Source organism: Fulmarus glacialis, unplaced genomic scaffold, assembly GCF_000690835.1.
Source record: "Fulmarus glacialis isolate BGI_N327 unplaced genomic scaffold, ASM69083v1 scaffold3529, whole genome shotgun sequence".
Classification (NCBI taxonomy): Eukaryota; Metazoa; Chordata; class Aves; order Procellariiformes; family Procellariidae; genus Fulmarus; species Fulmarus glacialis.
In genome coordinates, this window is record NW_009231228.1 from 18,039 (window position 1) to 39,989 (window position 21,951).

The 21,951-nt window shown below is 47.8% G+C and overlaps 1 protein-coding gene across 1 annotated transcript; it reads right to left on the reverse strand.

Moving 5' to 3' along the window:
• Positions 1-4,980: 4,980 nt before the first annotated feature.
• MAP6 (microtubule-associated protein 6) lies at positions 4,981-20,333 on the reverse strand (the record flags this gene model as incomplete). The annotated part of the gene is made up of 3 exons (XM_009584476.1): positions 4,981-5,142; positions 18,226-18,422; positions 20,120-20,333. Coding segments are annotated over 3 exons (481 nt in total), but the record flags the coding sequence as incomplete, so codon positions are not given.
• Between the last annotated feature and the right edge of the window lie 1,618 nt (positions 20,334-21,951).

Below are 21,951 nucleotides of genomic sequence, written 5' to 3' on the forward strand. Positions count from 1 at the left end.
CTGGTTAGCTGTGAGCCAAAGGCCACCAGTGAGAGTATCACGACGGTTCATGTGATTCCTGATGTTTTGCGCTATAGGCAAAGGCAGGTCCATTCCTTTCTCTTCTGATCCAGACCCCAAATAATAGCATCTTCTCAGCTATTTCAGCTTTCTCCTTCCCCTGAAACTTGCGGTTTATCTTGCACCAAAATACCATCCGGGGATAGTACCTTACAGCCCATCTCTGCTCCATTACCTCAGCATGGAAAAGCCATTTCAGGACGGTGATTTCATTATACATCATTGATGGGGGATAAATTATTAAAACAGATTCATAAAAAATGAAAGACATTTTACACAGAGAAGGAGTCCTGACAGTAACCTAGATATGTCACAAAAACTGATTGCCACCAAATAGGACAACCTGCCCCTCGCCAGAGGAAAGAGGGGTAAACTATGAAAGATGCATGAGGGCAGAAGGAGACATGAAGTGACCGGAATGACAGAGTGCGAGATAAACACATCAAGGTAAAGGAAACAAAAGAGAAAAGGCAATGGAGGAAAGGGGGAGTGAATAGAGGTTAAATAATTCAGGTCAGGATTTTTAAGAGCCTTGAAGAAACAAGGGAGCATAAGTTATCCAGGAATCTTTGGAGGGGGGCAGGGAACAACCAAACCAACATGCTACTCACAGCGTTAAAAAGAGCTATTGGATTTTCTGTGCCATTTGGACAGATCTTGACTGGTGTAAATCAGCAAGGAGTCAATTCAGTTGGGGGTATTTACACCCTTCTGAGGAAGTGGCCCATAATTCAGAAGGGCAAATCCAACAGATGCAATTCCAGCAGTTTTGGCCACTTTACACTATGGATGCTGTTGGCCTCAAATCCTAATTTAATACCCCCTCAGTTCTGCACTGGACCTCAGTGGATCTCTCTGGGAGCTCTCCCCAGCCACCAGCTCCTCCAGTCACTGCCTCATTAAATGGAAATAACCCATCAGATAAGGAGTTTTGCAGCATTAATCCATGTTCATGCCGCCAGTGCCTCCAGTGGGCAAAGCATCTCCTGTGAACTTTACATGTCTCCTCAGCCCTGGGCAATGTTTTTCCCTGAAAATCAGCAAAAGTCCTCAAAGCTGTGAAGCCCTGGTCCAACAAAGGGTGAAATTCAGTCTGAAACGCCCTCCCAAACAGTTTCCTCTTCTTTTCCAGTACTGCTGCTTCTCTTCTCTAGGGGATACATCCTCCCTGGACCAGTTTTATTACCCAGCTCCTGGAGCGGGGAACAGAAAACTTTGCCTCCTGCCTCTATCTCCCTCCATTGCGTTTAATTTCTGATGTGGAAATATTCCTTTTCTTCCCTTGCTCTAATTTCTGGTCTCCTGCGTTGCTCCTATCTTAGCCTTGGCTTTGCTTGCTTGGGGGATTCCCTTCTCAGCCTTACAGATTTGCACCGCTGCTGACAGAAAGCACAGCCAAAGCTGTGAGGATCTACCAAGTACACTACAGATAAAAGCAGTCATGCAAAATTCAGCTGCATTGAATTAGTCTTGCTGGTGGGAGAATAATTCCTATTAATCACGTCTTTTACACTAATTCCTCAGGATAAGCAAAAGACAGGCAGAGCAGTGAATAGCACAAAATGAGGGAAATTCCCAGCCACAAATACTTTGCAAACTGAAAAGAAAAGCATGGTAGGAAATATGTAACACGTCGGGTGGGCAATACGAGAGTTGGCAACTCAATCATTTTTGAGAGTGGGTGGAACCTGAGTGGGACATATTATGTAGAGGAAGGAAAGCTAAATGGAAAGAGAAGTGGAAGGAAGCAAGGGTCTGAGGATAGCAGTTGACACCAGGAGGAAGGGAAGGGAAATATTAGCAATGGGGAACAGAATCTGTCAGGATATAGAAATTATTACCATTTCTTATCAAGCAGTAAATATTCTGGCTTGTGGCAAAATGATAATTTTGGGATGAGAAGGGGGAGATGCTGAGTTAAATCAGACATTGCATTTCTATATGAGACGAAATTTGAATTTTTTTTTTTTTTTGGTCGGTCTGAAATATCGTATCCGATCTGGTGGAAAAAGATGTGGTTGTTTATGAGTTACATAAATGTTTTCTAAAGTGGGCATCTTCTGCCTTGATTTGGATCAGTGTTTAAATCGACTCCGCTGTTTCAAAACCTACCTCTGTGAAATTTCACCTTCCTACTTCAGACACATTTCCCCGCAGTTTCCACAGGTGAAATGAAAGTTGGTGGCCACTTGTTCCTGCTCTCACCTTGTGCTGAGCTGCTTCAGGGAGCTGAAGAGGCAGAAAAAATGTCTGTATTTTGGTGAATGTTATGGCTGGCTTTTCTGCCCCTCCAAGCCAGCTCCCTGAAGAACCGTACCCTGGGCTGCATCCAAAGCAGCGTGGCCAGCAGGTCGAGGGAGGGGATTCTGCCCCTCTGCTCTGCTCTGGTGAGAGCCCAGATGGAGTACTACATCCAGCTCTGGAATCCTCAGCACAAGAAAGACATGGACTTGTTCGAGCGGGTCCAGAGGAAGGCCACAAAAATGATTAGAGGGCTGAACACCTTTCCTGTGAGGAAAGGGTGAGAGAGATGGGGTTATTCAGCCCGGAGAAGAGAATGCTCCGTGGAGACCTTGTTGCGGCCTTTCAATACCTGAAGGGCGCTTATAAGAAAGATGGGGACAAACTTTTTAGCAGGGGCTGTTGGGACAAGGGGGAATGATTTTAAACTAAAAAGGGTAGATTTAGACTAGATATAAGGAAGAAAAGTTTTACGATGAGGGCGGTGAAACACTGGCACAGGTTGCCCAGAGAGGTAGTAGATGCCCCATCCCTGGGAACATTCCAGGTCAGGTTGGACGGGGCTCTAAGGAACCTGATCTAGTGGAAGATGTCCCTGCTCATTGCAGGGGGGGTGGACTAGATGACCTCTAAAGGTCCCTTCCAACCCAAACTATTCTATGATTTTATGAAGACCAGATACTGATGGAAGAACAAGCCTTTTTTCTCATGTTTTCCACCATGGAGATCTGGTTACTACAAGTAATTGCATATAGACAAGATTGTTGGCTGACTGGATCTGTGCTGCCTTTTTTCCTCGGGTGCATCTGATTCAGAGGCAAGTGATGGGCCCCGAGACATCAGAGAGCAATAGCCAGATGCCTGCCAGGTCCTGCTTCCCCAGGACACCAGCAGCTCCAGGGATCTGGAGCAAAACCTCCTGCAGGCCACCAACGTCTGGCGCTGGAGCTTTGGACTGGGCTCCTCTCTAATAATTGTGCAATCGTGGAAATTATACACAAAAAAAAGCTAATTACTTAATCATGTGTTACAAGGACCCTTCAGCTACTGAGCGAGGCAGACGCTCGGCGCAATTATTCACAGGCATGTAATCTACTTCCCTTTGTATTGAATATTTCATTAGTTACTATTCACATCTTCTCGCAGGTGCTTTGCAATGGTTCAGTGCTTGGATTTACCCTAATTTCTTCTTGGCTTGTACAAACGCTGTTGCTACAAATATTCCTCTGTATTTTATCCCTTTAACAAGGAGGTTCTTTCCAACCTTCCTGTTGCCAAGGATAATTCACCACAATGTGAAGAGCAGGAGCTTGAGGCAATTTTAGGTTCCTGCTTTGCCTTCAAGGTCCTTTGGGTGGATCCCCATGTTTTTGTCCCGTGTCTGTACAGCTCTTGGCACCTTCGGCCATCACAGAGTGCCTTAGCAGTGGTACAATATGAATAACAAATAGCAATAATAACCAAGGGTCTCTGCAAGTGAAGGAGAGATTGGATCTTCTAAAACATTCACTTATTTTAAAGTTGGTCCAGCATTGCTGGAATCACTCTAAAGTTACTCCTACTTTAGGTAGGATACAGGTATCTGTATAGGAAGAGTACTTCTATAGGAGGATGTGTATCATGGACTTGCATTTTCACTTTGAAATACTCGAATGACTTCTCCAAGCCCAAGGCAGTTTCCTTCTGGACTAGACCCAGCAAACCAGACGCTCTGGTTTTGGAGGGCTTTGGAGCTCCATGGAAGCTGCCCAGCTCTCCCCACCTCTGATGAAGTAGCTGCCTTGCATAATTAATTTGGGAGGGAAGAGCAGCCTTCTGCTTAAAGTTAGCGCTCGTGGAAAGTAAAGCAAATCCTGGCTCTAAGTGTTAAAACACTTCAGCTTAAATCTAGAAGTATTTACTGCAGTGTGCTGGATCAGTGCCTTGCTGGAACTGCAGTCTGGGTACTTCATGCACTTGGCCATCTATAGGGGACAGGCTGCAGGGCTGGACCACATCTCCCATCATGTGCTGCATATGTCTTATGGACACAGGGAGCCTCACCTGGAAAAGATGGGCGTACAGAACAACCAGACCTGCTAATCCCATGAACCAGCTGCATTCCTTCTACAACATTTCCAGTTCGTACTTTACAATTTTGCAACGAAACATGTTTTGAAAAATGCTGAGAGGAAATACTAATTTGCCAGCAAGTTTTGGTATCTTGTCCAGCATTTGCCTTAAATGGCACATTGAACAAGTTGAATGTTAACAGCCTCAGAAGAAGGTCTGAGATGTTCTTGGCTACAACGCAATGACAAGAGGATCTGCCAGGTGTTGCACAAGGTGTGCTTCACCTGGCGACATCCAAATGTGAGTTCCTGACAGTGCGTTAAATCTTCCAAGGATTTTTGAAAAGAGCAGCTGTTCCTATGAGTAGGCTTCCAGGATAATCGCTAAAATCCAGTGTGATACTTCCATAAGTTATAGATGTGAATCTGGTCTCTCTGTTGCCTGTGTAAACTAGAGAGACCATTGAAACCAGTGCTGTTTCACAGCTATGAACAAAGGGAGAATTGGACCCGTTTTCTTTCTCTGACTTTACTGAATATAAATCAAGGCACAGACATGCTAACTGCGTTACACAGATCCTGGTGACAGTAACTTCTCAGTTCTTGAGAGACAAGAGAAATTGTCTGATCATCAGCTTTATTGTATGCCAGCCGGACGATACACATTTCATGCAGACTATACGTTTGCTCCAACCGCCGCTCAGAAGAAAGTGCTCGACTTCATGTGCGTTGGTCCTGCACTAAGGTACTTGGTTCTTGGTCTGTAGCACCAGTGTTTTTTTCAGGGGTCCTGGAAGCAGAGAAAGAGCATCATTGCGAAGCTGTCAGAGCAATTGGCTGGAGCACGACAACAAAATGCCACCCCCGAGTTGGAATTTGCCCCATGACAAGTGACTCTGCAGGGCGCTTCCCAAGCAGCCCGCACATGGTTGGTATGTCTTCAGGCTGGTTGGTGAGCCTGGTCCTGGTCCAAAACCCACGGATGTCCACAAAATTGGGAGGGCTGGAGCTCTTGACTTTTTGACCAGCCCTTGGTTCAATTGTGACCAGGATCAGGCCCACCCATCAGCCATGACAAATGCTTGCCAATTGATTATAACCTGCATCGAACGAGCACCTCGCTGTAAAAATTGTCTCACAAAGAAGCAGTTTGTTTCCCTCAAGGCGCTGGTGAAAGCCCTATAACGCGGGGGAGCCGAGCTCTTGTGCTGCTCAGGAAGCGCCCCGTGCCTGTTAAAACAACCGACAGGAAAGCAAAGCCCAGCTAACACATGCGAACCCCCATTTGAGAGCACCCCTCCTCCTCAATGCCCCCAGGAGACACCAGGAGGAGATGTTGGCTCCAAGCTGTTGGATCCCTGTTGGGATGAGCTCTGGGGCCAGCTCTGTCCCTGGGGTAAAACAGCAGAGGTGCATCAGCTTAAGCACTGAGTTTTGATTATGCTTTGCAAACTATAGCTCCTATAGAGTGGATTTGGGGTGGTCTTGGATGGGAGCATAAGAGAACAAAGCCCGGGAGTTAGGGTAGATGCTGCCAGGAGAAGCTCTGGACGGGTGCTGGAGGGAAAGTTGGGTCTTGTTGAAGCGCAGAGGGAGAGATGGGGAAGGAAAGACCTGCAGGGAATGAGGGAATCAATCTTCATTAGGAGAGAGAAAGAGAAGGAGGATCTCCAGGGATGAGGAGAGATGTGTGGTGGATGGGGAGGGATCTGTGAGGCTGCAGAAAGCAGATGGAGAGGCAGGAGAAACCTGCTCAACTTTAAAATGGGCAGCTTTGCATTAAGGGACTGTGGAAATCCCCTTCGTCCCCCAGCCTGACGTTGGCTTTGCGTAGGGAATGGTTCCAGCCTGCAGGTTAAAGGAGGGAAGAGGAGTCTGACACCAGAGCCGGGAGAAGAGGTGCTAGTTACCCTCTCCTTGGCCCATGAAACCAGCCCAACCCAGAGAGGTGAGACTAACCACCCCTGTGTGAGAGGCTCATGGGGCAGGACCATGTGGAGAGTCCTGGCAGGACAGCTCTTGCTCCAATACTCACCCTCATCCTGCCCTTCGTGCTTACAATGAAGAAATTTTCTGCCAGAAGCTGTTGGCAGAGGTTGGCATGGCCTTTCTCCTGCGTCCCCAGTGTAGGAAAACTCCTGAGTCCTTCCAACCTACCAGTTCCTATGGGAATGAGGGGAGCTCAGCACCGTAAATCAAGGGATTAGGGGAAAATGCAGGGCAGCTCCTTTTTGGAAAGATGCCCCACTGTCAGGTCAAACCAGGTCCATACTGCTGATGCACAGACATCTGCTAGGACAGGACCTGTTGCCTGGTCTCTGGAGAAGGCTGGAGATGCCTGCATGTCCTTGCCAGTGGATAGCGTGCCCAAGGCTGCCAGCAGCTACTCCAGATGCCAAGCCATCGCCTCCAAGCACGTCTTCACATCTGGTCTGGAGGATGCAGTAACTGTGGAGCCTGAGCTCAGGTCTTCTGTGCCAGTGCGCGTGTGATGCTCCAGGCTGTAGGTGGGTCAATGCCAGACTAACCGCACCTCTTCCCTGGGCTTGGTGTCCAACCCTGCTCCTGCTGTTGCCCTGCACTTCAGAATAGAGTTTGAAAGCCAAAATAATCTCTTCCTGGAGGAACATAAACTGTTTGAGATCAGCCACCAACATTTCCTTTAGCCCCTGATGGAGTCACCAGGGGAATTCACCCTTCTCAGCAGCCTTGGCATGGTACCTCTTTGTTGAGGCAGCCATGAAATCTGGTGCATGCGGTGCATGTTTGCATGGTGGATACTTCTTCATTTTAATCTGTTGGCTCTTTTCTCATGAGTGTGTGCATCCTTCAACCATGGATTGCAGGCTGGCTCCTTCTTTCTGGAGGAGAAAGAGGCTGTGTCCCATCCCCATCCCCTGGCTTCCTCTTTGTTTGCATTGCATACAGATAATTGTGTGATTATCCTTCCCAGTAAAGCTCATTCCGAACATGTTTTAAACTGGAAGGAGTGTGAGGGGGACGCATACAGATAATTGTGTGATTGTCCTTCCCAGTAAAGCTCATTCCAAACCTGTTTTAAACTGGAAGGAGTGTGAGGGGGAGGTAATTACATTGTTTTCCCCAGAAATTGGTATCCAGGGACAACACAGCATTGCACAGCCTCTCACCAGGAGGAGAACAGCCCTGGCTGCTCTCTGCAGGGCTGCACAGCGAGGTCCAGCCCCAGGTACCAGCCTTGGGAAGAGTGAGCGGCGAGGGTGCAAATCGGAGGGTTGAAGGGAAAACCTGATCCTGAAAAGTAATGAGACCTAACACAGAAAGAGCAACATTTACAAATGATCTTTGTCTTAGCCAAGCGAGGAAAGAGTTTGGAGATCTTTGCTCTCACGAGGGCTGCCGGTGGCGAACTGTTGCCTGGCGAAACCCATGTGTGTAGGAGAGGTTAACTGTGTGATGTGACAAAGTGAGAAATGGAGAAGAGATGGACTGGAGGTGACAGATCATTACTCGGGTTATGGCTGAGAGAGAGATGCAGAAAGAGTATGAAATTCAGCAGGGGTTCATTTCCCAGAGGCAGCACCCGGTGTCTGGAAACAACAAAAGGATGATGACCACGAGAAGCACACATGGCACAGTCTCCTCTTCGCTGGTCCTGGTGTAACAGCACGGAGGTGGGCTCTGGTCTTGGGGTCTAAACTTGGGGTCTAAACTTGCCTCTGATGGTGATGGGCTCTGGCAATGTTATCCTGTTCTTCACAGATGTGGAGGACCTGCTCACGGCTCACCCTTGTTCCTCCTTGGATTCGGGTCTTGGTGTTTTGGTGGCCTTGTATCAAAACAGAGCTGATGATGTTCATCGCCCTCTGCAAAATTATTTTCACTGAAAGCAGTTTAACTGTCTGGGAGCTGTTCTGAGTCTGTATAGACAGAGCCAACTCCAGGCACACGGAAAATTGAAAGCTGACTTCAAGAGCAACGAGAAGCACCAGGAATCCTCTCCTGGTGGCTCAGGAACAGCAGCATGACCCCAGGCACATACAGCTGTGAAGTTTGGCACTGAAGGGCTGTTTTTTGCAAAGAACCATGAAATCTGGCCTTTCTTTCCCAGAGAATTCAGGTGAGGAAACGGCTCTTCTCCGTGGAGGAACTGATCTTTTGGTTAGGGCCCTCGCTCAGGAGGACAATGGCAGGTTCCTGTTCCTCAGAAGACACAAACTCATTGATTCCTGGGCAAATGCAGTTAACAATTAGGTTACGGGACATGGCGAGTCACTTCTCTCTGCTGAATGCTTTATGGCCCTTTGTGCACCGAAGTTTGCTGTCTGTGATAACAGTGACAAAAATACAAGTTGTCTTTGTCCTGGAAAATGGCCTTAATGTTGTACTCAGTATCTGGTCTCACTTATATTCTTTGGAAAAAGCAACAACAGCATCAAATAGTGGGGTTAAGCTGTAAGTTACAGCAGGGAAATGAAGAATTCCAGCCTGGGTCTGTATCTAAGCAAGCAGAGGGGTTGCTATCGCTTGCAGAGGTTGGGTGTGCCCTGGAAATGCACACCAGTTTGGGGTCAGCAAGGGCTGAAGGAGAAGAAAGTGTCTGGTTGTGAAATCTGACCTGATGTAGGTGTGAGATGAGCAAACTTCAGAGTTTAAACAACTGTCCGCCTGTGAAACAGCAGTTACACAAGTACTTACAAAGCTCTGCTAGCAGAAATTCAGATGTTAGAAGACTTCAATGTACCCGCAAGGTCAGCGAGGGACCCCAGCGGCATGCAGGAATATTGTCCTAATACCATTCAGTCCCGAAAACTATGCAGCTGGGATTTTTGGCTGCTGTTTCAGGTTGTTCTAGAGCTTTTTCACTCTTGGAGCCTGGAGTTTGGAGGAGGAGGCGGCAGCACTGTGGAAGCACGGCAGGTGGGCCACGGTGACACACGGGAAAGGAGGCAGGGCATTACCTACACCAAGGGTTCCTCTCTCCCACTGCCTCTTTCCAGTATCTACACTGAAATCCCTAGAGCCTGGAGATGCCAAGCACAACCCAGCTGCAGGTCTTGCTTGTTCTACATGAAATCTCCAGGCTCCTCACTGAGGAGGATTGGACCTCCCCACACATTTCGTCTCTTCTGTCTGCTCTTGCACAGCACCACTGAAGGAAGCCCAGGGGACTGAGCACTGCTTGATCCTTCTCCCATCCATGTCCACCAAGCAGTTTGGCTTTGAGTTAGGTCTTCAGACCTAACTTCTGCAGATGGCCCGTGAAACCAGACTGATGGCAATAAGGAGATAAGGAGTCTCCTCTGCTTTCTGGCAGGGTGGTGTCACAGCCCTGGCAGTGAGGGTCACAGTAAGGGTAGGGAAACTGAGCTGCTCCTGCATCTTTCCATGCGTGTGTGGAGCAGCTGGGAAGAAGCACCATCTCCATAGCTCCAGCCAGCACAAACCAAACTAGCGCGTTCAGGCAATAAATTACAAGGACAAGGAGGGAGAAAGGAGCCACCTGGGACTTAGTCACAATTGGGTCCCTGCTGTACTCACAGGTTGAAGGGACCACAGGCAGGTCTAGTCCTAGCCTGGGATGGAGGAAGCAGGTGTTCAGGGCACCTTCTGAACCACAAGAAGCCTCCTGGGCATCCATCTCTGAAACATATCCTGCTGCTAAGCCAGCTTCTGCTTCTTCCCCCTGAGAGGTGCATCTGCTTGCATTTCCACTGACACACTTCTGCCCACTGTTTTCTGTATTGCACCAGGAAATGCAGTTCCTTTAACATCGGCTGCTTCTGCTCTGGGCTACAAGATTTCTCCTTCATTGTCCTCAGTTGCTGCTGCATTTGTTGAGCCACCTGCCAGCCCAGGACATCTCTGCATGAAGCTGGAGAAAGGCCAACCTCTTTATCAGATGCACCAGAATTGCAAAGGACAGAAGGTCATGCAGCTCTGAATACGCTGGGCTCCGACATAGACGACAAAGCTTGTCTCCGTGGCTGTAAAAAAGAAAGGAAGGTACCGCCGAACAAAAACACGAGCAGAGCCATCCCAAAAGACTACGGATCGAGCTGCGGCAGCAAGACCGATAGCTGAACTGGCCACGAGGACAGAAACACAGTGCGCTGCAGACACATCTACTGAAGCCACACCAAGAAACAAGAGAGAGAAAGGGCAGTCGGTAGGTGAGGTATTGTTTATTCTAAGCAGTGAGCGTTATCACACAGTACAGGCAAAGAAAAAGGCTTACAGTCCAAGAGAGACAAGACCGGACACGAGACAGTAACTCGGGGAGGATGGGAAGGAGAAGGCTCCTGGTAGAGTTGGGTATTTAGGATGACCTGGAGGAGAAAGTTGCTGGAGGGGGAGAGGTGGGAGAAAGCAAAGGGTTGGAGGAGCGACTATGGGACAGACACTGAAAAGCTGCAGGAACATGGAGGGAAAATGATTTTGAAGGCAAGAAGGAATAGCGGCGTGGCGGGTAGATGGGGTCTGGTGGGGTGGCGAGGGCATTGAAGACTACATGGGAAGGAGCCAACAGGGACAGAGAAGTCTGATCAGCGATAAGACCTGGGGAGAGGGGAGGAAGCCGGGGCAGCGGGGGCGAGGACATCCACTCCAAAGCACTACTTATTTCATTAAACTAAAGGTGTCTTGTTCGTGTCCCTGCTGATAAATCTCTTGGTTCCAAACAAGGTGGCCACAGCTGAACTGGTCCTCAGATGGGTACTAAATCCTGAACCAGGCCAAGGAGCAGGTCAGCCCAATGACCAAGGACTACTTTCAGGATTTCCCTATCTTGACCATCGGGTCCTGGCACCATCAAGTGCTCCTGGGTGCTGTTTAACTGATGAGGACAGACCTGCCTGCCACAGCCATTGTGTGGTGAGCTCCCCTCCGCCACGCACCGTGGAGGGTGCTCCTCACCCTCTGCTGTGACCCGGCTCTCCAGACCTCTCTCGGAGTCAGGCAAGGCACACAGGTCTCTGCCTCCCCAAGGAGATATGGGAAGACCCAGCTTTGCTCAGGGGCTTGAGGTTGCTGCGTATCTCAGGCTAGGGTGGGGTGGGAGGTGGGCAGATGACAACAAGGGGGGTTCAGAACTGTTTCTCCCTTTCCATCTCTCACACCTTTGAACCGCCAGCATGGAAGGAACGGTTATTACTCCTCAGTGCTCTCACATATCGCTAAGACCTGTCACTACTCCTCATCCATCATTTTTCTGGCGGCTGGTCCTTGCCGTTGGTTTCCGTGGAGCAGACTCCCTGCAGGGAAAGCTGGCATTTTAGAAAGCATAAAGATGCCTTCAATCCCTTAGCAGGCTTTTCTTTTATCCTTGGGGTCACATCTCCTCCACATGACAGTCATGATTAGGGAGCTGTTTCCAAGGCACCCTGCAACAGAAATTAAGACAGTTTACAAGCAACCCATAGTTCATGGTAAATCATCAGTCCTGAAGTACTCAGAGCTGTGTTACCCCTCACCGCAGACCTCTGAGCTTGTAAGTAGATCCAGTGGAATTGCTCCCAACCCAGAAAGCTCACGTGAATAAGGGCAAATGGAAGTGGGCTGTCAAATCCCCAGTTGGATCAAACTTACCATGACACTGCTGGAAACAGGGAGAGCTGAAGCCCATGTCTGAACATCATGGTATTTTCCAACTGTGCAAAAGACTCTGTTCTTAGTGCTGAACATGGCCATGTCATCACGTTCATACTAGGGAATTTCTTCTTCCTGTACAGCTCTTCTTTATTTGATGTTGATGTTGCTGTTGGGGATGGTGGTTATTCCTTGGATGCTGGGAGGTACCAGCTATGACAGAGACATCTTCTTAAAAAGTCCCTTTCTCTCCTGCACTGGCACATCTCTAAACAAACCCTAAATCCAAAGGATATTGCGACACAAGAGGCTGCATTCGTATAAAGGCTGGCATGTCAGCTGATGAAATATCCGTACTCATCCTTTCACCTTGCTTTACCAGTCAGGGATGTAGTAATGATAACTGAGGTTTTCAAAGGAAGCTCAGAGATTTGGAAGTGGTAAAATCAGCAAATCCCAGTCCTGTGCCCAAGGCACTTAAGCTCCTGTCCGATGCAGGGAACGGGATGGGGGGATGGAGAGCATCAGGCAGGAGCTTCTTCATCCACCCATGCACAAGTCTTTGCGGGGGGGGGGTGCTGAAGCCCTCAGCACACGATGTATTTGAAAGCAACGGATTAAAATCGGAAACATGCCGGCCACCCCTCAGGGGGCTGCTCACACCCTGTGCAGTCAAAGCGACACCTCTGCAAAGCCGCACTCAGATGCTCCGATATTAAGAGTGTGAGCAGCAGACTCGACTCTTTAAATTCAACATACCAATGTTTTCTCTCCCCTCCTTGTCCCCTCACCAGACACCAACACTGACCATTAGGACTATTTTTACTCCAGCAGCGCCTCCACACTAGATGTTCTTATAAGATAAAGCATTTCAGTTTTAGTAACCCACCTCCAGCGCTTTGCACAGACATCGTTCTCACAACAGCCCTTGGAAACAGGCGGGCAGTGCCAGTCACTAATGACTTGGCAAAGATTAAGGAGTGAGTCAGTAGCAGCAGCTTCAGACAGTGATGGTTAAAGACCAGTGAGTCCAGGTCCCCACGCCTGTCATCAGCCCAGGAGGTCCTACTGCCTCTTAGAAATGCATCCTGCCCCTTTGGGTGTTTAGGCTTTGCAATGCTGAGCAAGATCAGAGAGCAACAGGGCAGCAAGGGCATGTTTTCCAGCACTGAGTGTGAGCAGCTGGGTGGGACCAGGTGGATCACCCATCCATGCTGCAGCATGGAAAAGACCCCGTACCTTTGTGTCACAGGAGAAACCATTTTGTTGGCCAACATGGACTGTGACAGGTAAGTCCCATCAATGACCAATCTTTTAAAAACGAACATTTTCTCCAATGTGGAGGGGTGAAATAATAAATCCCCAGACCTACAGCTCAGCTGAAACACTTTAAAGATCATGTAGTTATGCGTGATCGATGAATGGATGAAGCTGATGGGAAAGAGAGAGGGAAGGCAGGGTGATACGGCAGGACATCAGAAAGCAGCACTATTATTAGCATGTAGTCACAGACGGAATAAATTCAGAAAGTGATTTGTAAACCAGGCAGGGATGAGAAATAGCACCCAGAAACGGTAAGGCAGAAAAGGGTCGGTGCTCCATGGAAGTCAGCAGAGCTATGTTGGAGAAGAGATTTCAAAATACAACCCCAATGCAGACAATTTTCCCCAGGTTGGTGGGGATGTTATTGGAATATCCCTTAACAGAGAAAACACGGTAAAAAAAAAAAAATTGCAGGTAGGAGCTTACAGGCTAATTAAAAGAAAAAAGAGATGAAACTAAGATTAGGGTTCACCATTTAAAATAAAATTGTGCCCTCAGCGCTGCTTTCTTCTCAACCATCATTTTCTCCAGATAGCAAACGCTTTCATTCATACAAAAATCAGTGCTTTGCACTTCTGCAGACACTGCCCAATGCCTCTTCAACGGCGGCTAGCCTTGCAGCACCCTGAAAGTGCTCAACCCATGAACTGCCATCTCCTTTCGATGAGGATTTATAGCCCCTTGACCTCTCTCATGGGCCTTTCAGGTGGTTTTGGGCCAAAGCAAAAGCTGTAGGCAGTTGGAAAAAGGTGCGTAATTAAGCGACCTCATCCACAGCACCTCCCCTCCCTCCAGCTCTCGATGGGGCTCGGTTTCTGCAATGTGGACACGAGCAAGGTGCAGCAGCAGCCTGCCTGCGGGGCACTCGCCGCACCAACCCTCTGCTCGACACGCCGTATGTACGGAAAATAAAAGCAAACTACCTGCTCCGTCCACAGGACTTCACTGTCCATCTTCACATTTGCAAACACTTAGGTTTAGCTCTCACGTCAGGCTAGTCTGAGGTCAGCAGCCATCTAAAGGGAGTTGGGCTGTGACAGCTCAGTTGTCCTACGGCAGGCATGGAAGCGGTGGCTCTAAGCAACACGAATCTGATTACAGGGAAGGGTGTTTCTTTCACTCAACTGTGCCTCTTATCGAGAAAACAAGATCAAGGAGGTGGTATTCGTCTTTAGCATTTATTTATCATTGGAAAAAAAAAACCCTTTGAGCAAGCAAAGATCACAAGCACGTCACAATCAATTGGCTATACATTAATTTGTGTGTGTGTGTGTTTGTGTGTGTGTGTCATTCTCATTAGAACAGCAAGAATGAAAAAGCACCACGAGGAGGTGTGCTTTAACACATTACAAGAGACAATTTGTGATATGCAACCAAACCCAGGCCACAAAATATTAATTAGATACTTCCTATCTGCCTCCAAGAGGCAAGAGTTTGTGGAATTCATGGGAGCCATGTTTTTACACCGGACGCGTTGCAAATGAAGCAGCAGGCGATCGGTGTGCAAAGCAGTCAGAAAACAGGAGCTCAGTCAGCAATTAGCACCATTTTGCAGAAAGGAGTAAGAGTACAATACAGTGAAAATGAGAAAGCAAGCAATAGACAGCATAGGAACTTTCACAGGGTAAAAAGCAAAACATTTCTTTTTTTCTTTTTACAAGGAAAGCAAAACATATTACAAATTAGCGGTGAAACAGAATCAGCACTGTGGTAGCTGGAAACACAGAACAGCAGAGCACTCTTTCAACAAGCTCAGAGTCCAAAGTGAACTTGAAACGGCAGAGATTTAGTCTCCTTTCTGATAAACCTGAGTGGGTCGGATGGGCGTAAAGTCTGTGGAAGGTAAAGCAATGCAGGATTTCACCCTGAGGCCTGACTCTGCTGCAGTTCCTGGCATTCAATGCAATGTGTGCTTGGATGTATGCTGAGGACCTGGTGCACATGGAGCAAAGGCCAGGATTTATATCCCTGTTCTGTTGCTGTCTGAGAGGGAGGTCCCCAGGCCCTACCAGTCTCCCAGGCTCTTTCTGCAAAGATTGAAACTTCCAAGGATCATTCATCCCACCCAAAGAGAGGTGTCCAAAATAGGTAGCTCAATGGCCCTTGGGAAGTTCGTTCACTAGAGAGGGAATTTAGACCACTTCATACCTAGCTTTGTAGTTAGATGCCACCAAAACCTTCATGTATTAAGGAAACATAAGGCCATATTCTCACTGTGCATGTTGCATTCAAACACCGTGATGGATGCTCTTCGTTGAGAAGAAGCAACCCTGAAGCCCTAGACGATGAGCGGTTGATCCAGAGTCATGGAGATGCTTGGATTAGGTGGTCTGAGCATCTTAATGATGTTCCTTGGGCAAAATTTGGTTACCCTTGAAGTCAAGGGCTAAGTTCCCATTGAATTCAAGGTGAAATGGTGGCAAGTGTGCTGTCTCTTTGAATGTGAAGCTTCGGGCCAAAAAATAATTGGGAGAATCGTTTGGCATGATCTTTCCTTATGTACAGTGAGATTGGGGTGTTGGGCTATTGGTAACTATCTATGTGCCCTCCTGACATGTTCTACCTGCTGTGACACGTCATCTTCACAGCTGTTGCTATATCCTGCGACAGGGAAGGACGTGACTGAGGAGTGTGAAGATGGATGAAGCATCTAAATGCCAAGGAATCACACCAAGTCTTGGAAGCTCAGGCTTCTCTGGCCAGTTGTCCTTTGTGCGACGGGGTGGGAAGAGCTGTGAGTGGCACTCCTCTCCACCAGCTCAACACAAGCCTTTCGCCAAGCTGCTCTGGAGACAGAGCTGAGCTTTGCACTCGAGCGGTGCTGCAGGGGCTTCTGAGCACTCAGAAAAGCAATGGTCAATATGGACAGGTCAGCGTCTCCATGGAGCATGCACATCAAAAAATGCACAACATTCGCAAAGATTTCCACAGTTTTACTTCCTGGAGGATTTCCCTGGTTTCCTCCTAAACATCGGAGGTTTAAATATATATATTTCTATATATGAATATGTATTTTCCACATACACAACCTGACTAGCTCATAGCACACAGTTCTAACACAGCTAAGCTTGGAAATACACCACTGAATTCAGAACACTACACTTACTTATACTCAAAGCTTTAGGCTGTTAGAGCGAGGCAAACAGGACACATCACACAATACACTGAACTTGGCATTTATTCATTACTAAGGCCAGCAAATGTCACTATCTGTATACCACAGAGCTTTCCTCCTCTTTGGAAACTTTCTCTCAGCCTTGTAGCCCACCAGTCATTTATGTTTCCAAAAGACCCAATTCTAATGGGGTGAGACCCAAAAAATGGGACTCCTCACCCTCCTGGCCCATCCCTTTTTCTGTTAGATAGTTTCACATCTCTAAAATATCCTAGCAGCAAGACTCTCCTCATTCAAACACCTCTACAGCAACACAGTTCTGATACTCTCCTCCTACACCTCCTCCCTACCCTTCTTCCCATCTCTCTCTTCCTTCTTCCCAACTGTCTGTTCTCTGAAAGTTTCAAGCTGGACTGCATGTTAGGATAGAAATACTGAGCTGCAAAAATAAAGAAGAACCCTGCATCTTGACTTACAAGCTACTCCGCTACAGGAGAGTTTAACAGCTCAGTTTGGTGGGATCAAGATTAATCTGTACGTATTCAGGACCCAATCCAGGAGTTAGGAACGTAATTTTGGATTGGGACCATACCTCTCCCAGCTCCCATTGACTCAACGACCCAAATTTTGGGGTATGCAATGCCAGTCTGTTGGGCCAGTTCATACTCACTGACAAATGGTCCAACTGTGTTTACAGCTTCCATACTGGTCTTGCTGGGCATGGGGATTTCCTAGAGTAAGAGCACAGTAAATAGGATTGAAACCCTGAGATCTTGCCTGGAGGGAGTCTGGGGATCCCAGCAAGTGGTTTATGGCCCTCTTAGGATGCTTACGAGCCAACATGAACTCCAACAGCTGGTAGAGTCAAAACAACGGGGGCTGAGAGCTCTAGCCAACCTTGGTGACTTATTTCTTTCTACCCCTTGGAAGGCCACGTCTGCAAACTAAACCTCTTTCTGAAATCTAGCTCTATCTACTGGCACCCCAGAAGTGAAGAAAGCAGACCAAGATTCAAAACAAACCAGGAATAACTAAAAAGATCCATAACCTAGTGAAAACAATAGGGAAGAACAGCCTGCCGATAACCTAGTCTGACCTGCCACATGCTTGGGAAGTCTTCACTGCTCTCTGTGCCTTCCCTCACTCCTTTTGTTTTTTTTAATCAAGTCTTTTGAGTGGTGTTGATGGGCGAAGCTGCCTTGATGCAGCTAGAACTATCCCCCAGCTACCCTGGGGGAAGATTTGGCCCTTTATTTGCACAGGATCTCCTTCCCTGTTGCTTCTTGGAGCAAAAGTCCCGCCGGTGTCACCAGGGGAAATCGCTCTTGGCCACACCACTGATCCTAGCGTATTTATGGCAGATCCACGGCACCACGAATGAACCTCTGATCCTCTCTGCCTCCAAAACCTTTCACCTGCTGACACCACTGGGAGATGACCAAACAACGGCCAACCCCAAAAGGACCTCCTGGGAGGAGAGCACAGCCCCTCCATGGCTTGATGGGCACTTCCATGCTGTTAAAGCATTGAAGGACCAAGCCTGAGGAAAGGGACAGGCTGTTGGACGCAATCATGATTGATCCATCACCTTCATCTCCTACGACCCCGCTTGTGCATTCCCACGTCCCTCACTCTGTGCAGAGCCGTGTTGTGCAGGCAAAGCAGAACAACCTGACCTCAGAAACAAGGATTCCCTAATCCTCCTTGGAAATAAAACAGAAAAGCTTCTAATACAATCAGAACAAAAAGCAGATTAGAAGCCTCTAATTAATTTTGTGGCCTTTATTTAAGCAAAGAAAAAAAAAAAAAGGAAAGAAAGAAAGAAAAGGAAAAAAACCGAGAAAGAAAGGAAAATGCAGTGACATTTACTCTTTTGCCTCAGCCAGTTTATTGTTCATCTCTTTACTTTTCTCCTTGTCCTCTGGCTTTGCTGTGTTGGAGGTCTCCGCGCTCTTTTTCTTGGCAGCCCGGCCAGATGCAATCTGCTTGTCTTTGGCCTTTTTCAGGGGTTTATGGCTTGTTGTGGTCTTTTTTGGTTTGGAAGGCTTTACGCTAGGCTTTTCCACCTGCATGGAGGGCGACATGCAAAACGACAACACAGAGATGGAGGGAGAGAAAGAGAGACACAAGGACAGGTGGAAAACAGCATTTAGATCAGAAACAACATGAATGTTACTTATCTACTCGGCTATGCCCTGCCCTCTGACTTCAAGAGGGGTTTTGCAAGCCCAGAGGGGATTGTCTGTCTCTGGATTTGAAGCAGAGAAACAGGACAATGAGGCTGGTACAAATCCCCACCTTTCTTGCAGGACATGGCTCCTCAGTCTGCTTGTCCCTAATAGATTGCTCCAACAGGTTGCTTGGGGTAGCTGAGGCGCAGGACACTGAGTTGCACCTGAGCAAAGTCCACAACAGTGTCTTGCATCCACTTGTTTCTACAGCCCCCAAAGTAGGGAGGACAGCTTCAAAATTAAGGAGGAACAGAAGCCTTCAGCTCCTCCCTGCCGGCCCTGCCATCCCTCTGAGACCTCACAAATCTAAGCACTTACAAACTCTGGGAAGGACTAAAGCTGCACAAACTAACTCCATTTATGTGCAGATCCTCCGCTGCTCCTAGAAAACAAGGCTGGAGGACATTTCAGCCCAGGCCCTCCTCGACACGTGTCCTGCATCTGATCAAACCCGAAAGTGCTTACTGTCAAAATCAGTGGAGTGCTCTGAATTAATTGTAGATGAAGATCTGGCTCTTACCACATTGTTCCTGGGATGAAGTGTAATGTGGAGTGCTTATAGTTTTGGAGGGAGAAAGAGAAAGCTGTCTAGATAATCACCTAGGAAATGACAACGCAAAAACCTCTTCATCTGGGCCCTACCCTCACTTCCTTACAGTTTGACGTAGGGCAGTCTCCAAAGTGCATCAACTAGATGTACTAGAGCCCATAGAATCATGGAATGGTTTGGGTTGGAAGGGGCCTTAAAGATCATCTAGTTCCAACCCCCCTGCCATGGGCAGGGACACCTTCCACTAGACCAGGTTGCTCAAAGCCCCGTCCAACCTGGCCTTGAACACTTCCAGGGATGGGGCATCCACAACTTCCCTGGGCAACCTGTTCCAGTGCCTCACCACCCCCACAGTAAAGAATTTCTTCCTGATATCTAATCTAAATCTACCCTCTTTCAGTTTAAAACTGTTACTCCTTGTCCTCTCACTACACTCCTTGATGAAGAGTCCCTCCCGATCTTTCCTGTAGGCCCCCTTTAAGTACTGAAAGGCCGCAATAAGGTCTCTCCAAAGCCTTCTCCTCTCCAAGGCTGAACAACCCCAACTCTCTCAGCCTGTCCTCACAGCAGAGCTGTTCCAGCCCCCTGATCATCTCCGAGTCCCTCCTCTGGACCCGCTCCCACGGGTTCATATCTGTCCTGTGCTGAGGACCCCCGAGCTGGAGGCAGCACTGCAGGGGGGGTCTCACCAGAGCAGAGCAGAGGGGCAGAATCCCCTCCCTCGACCTGCTGGCCACGCTGCTTTGGATGCAGCCCAGGGTACGGTTGGACTTCTGGGCTACCAGCGCACATTGCCGGCTCATGTCCAGCTTTTCATCCACTACCGTCTCCAAGGTGGATCCCCAGATACACCCGCTGGTCGGAAATGAAGATGCCACATAAGAGGAATGACAGCAGGCAGTGTTCAGCCCAGCCTTACTGGGTTGGACACATCCCACCAGGAGCAGTGATGACCCTGGGTCCCTTCTGCCGTGTTTCTCACCTTTGGCGGTTCTTTGTAGGGTTCACTGTAGAGAGTGCGTATCCTTCTGCGCTCCAGGAATTTGTTATCGGCTGGAGCAGGCTTACTGGTTTCCCCCTTGAATTGAGCGCTGTAACTGGTTTCGTGGGTCATTTTCTCCTCTGGTGGCTTGTACTGGGCCTTCGCTTTTATAGCTTTCACAGGCTTGACATCTACCCAGGGCCTGAACTCGTTTCTGAAGATCAAAAAAGAAAGGTGTTTAGGAATTAAACCAACAGAAGAGTAGTAGTAATGTGGGAATGAAATCCCTCATTGCTCCACAAGGTCTACTTGGAAGGGCTTTTGCCTCCATCCAGTCAGGTTTACAAAGAAGCTGACTCCCAACAGCTCATTTTTTACCTTATCTAAACCCATTGACACATTAGGAGAAGTTCAAATGAAATTTGGTCTATTAAGATCAGGCAGTCCTGGGCACCAGACAACTTGCTACTTGTGTGACAATGGTCAGGTGCCCTCTGAAAAGCTGGCCTCAGCTGTGACTGTGATCCTTTTTTTGAAAACATAGATGCTTTTTTGTCTCTACAGCTTCATCTCTGCACTGAAGCTACCTGCAAGCAGTTCCTGACTCTCGCAGTTAGGGTGGAAAAGCATATTTAGAAAGGAACATCAAAATTCATGTTCTGCAACCCAACACAGGACACACACTTCTCAGCAAACTTCCCTGCAGGCAAGCTAGCTGGGTGATTCAGAAATGCAAGGAGCCAAGATTTTCTACAGCCACCCCTTACCCATGCCTGTAAGTAGTGAATTGTATCATTTTGCCTATGTTGCACCAAATTATGCTCAACAGCTTTTGTTAATTCCATAAAGGAATAGTTTAAGATAAAGCTGTCTTAGATGTAAACTCAAGCAGAGTAGGAAGTGCACAGTTTATCAGGTATCGTGAGCTATGGCTTCTCTTTATTAGCTGATGGTGAATTCCCAAGTTACTGGAAAAAATAACATCTTTCATTTCATTTGGACAGAGCTGTGACTTTTTGGAGAAAAAAACCAGACACATTTCAAAGATTTTTAGCATCTGCTGGACACATTCTGGTTCACATCCACAGCCTCCTTCTCGTGCATTTTTTTAGTTCTTCCCAACGGAGCACCAACATCTTTCTAGTTTTGAAGCAAACCATTTCATTTTCTCTCAAAAAATTGCCATTCACCTCAGAATGGGGATGAAGAAACCCCAAGTGTGTTGCTACCTTAGATGGGTCATGCTCAGACATAATCCCTGGCAGTGTTTAGATCCTTAAGACTCCAGTGCAAGCCAGGAGCTATCCTAACGGTGGTGATACAAGCCCTCCACAAAGCGTGAATTTTCCTTGGAAATCAAAGCCCTTGTCTTAATTTCAGGACCTCTGAGGCAATAGGACCTCTAAGTTGCAGACCCTGTCCCTCCTGCCCTGTTCCACTCAACTGCCTTTCGCCTTTGGGTTGTGTTTTCAGCCTGGTTTATTAGGGAAATGAACTCTGTGAGGGTACTGCCAGTCAATCCCTTCCCATAATAGCTTTGAAAATCTTAATCAGCTTCAACCAAATTTGACAAATGGTCATGGAGATATTCAGCTTTTACTTTTATGAAGATAAGCAGTGGGACTGAGTCCAGAGGCTCAGGAAAGCTTCAGTATGGACATGCACACTTCATCGGTCATCAGAGGACCTGCTTAGACAGGGAGGCTAGGCTGCAGAAGTTCATCTGTTGTCCTCGGGGACCACTAATAAATGATCCCTTCACATGCAGGATCAGTGCAGCTCCCTGCCCACCCAGTACTACATTTCCCATTCACATAATCCCACTGCAAAGA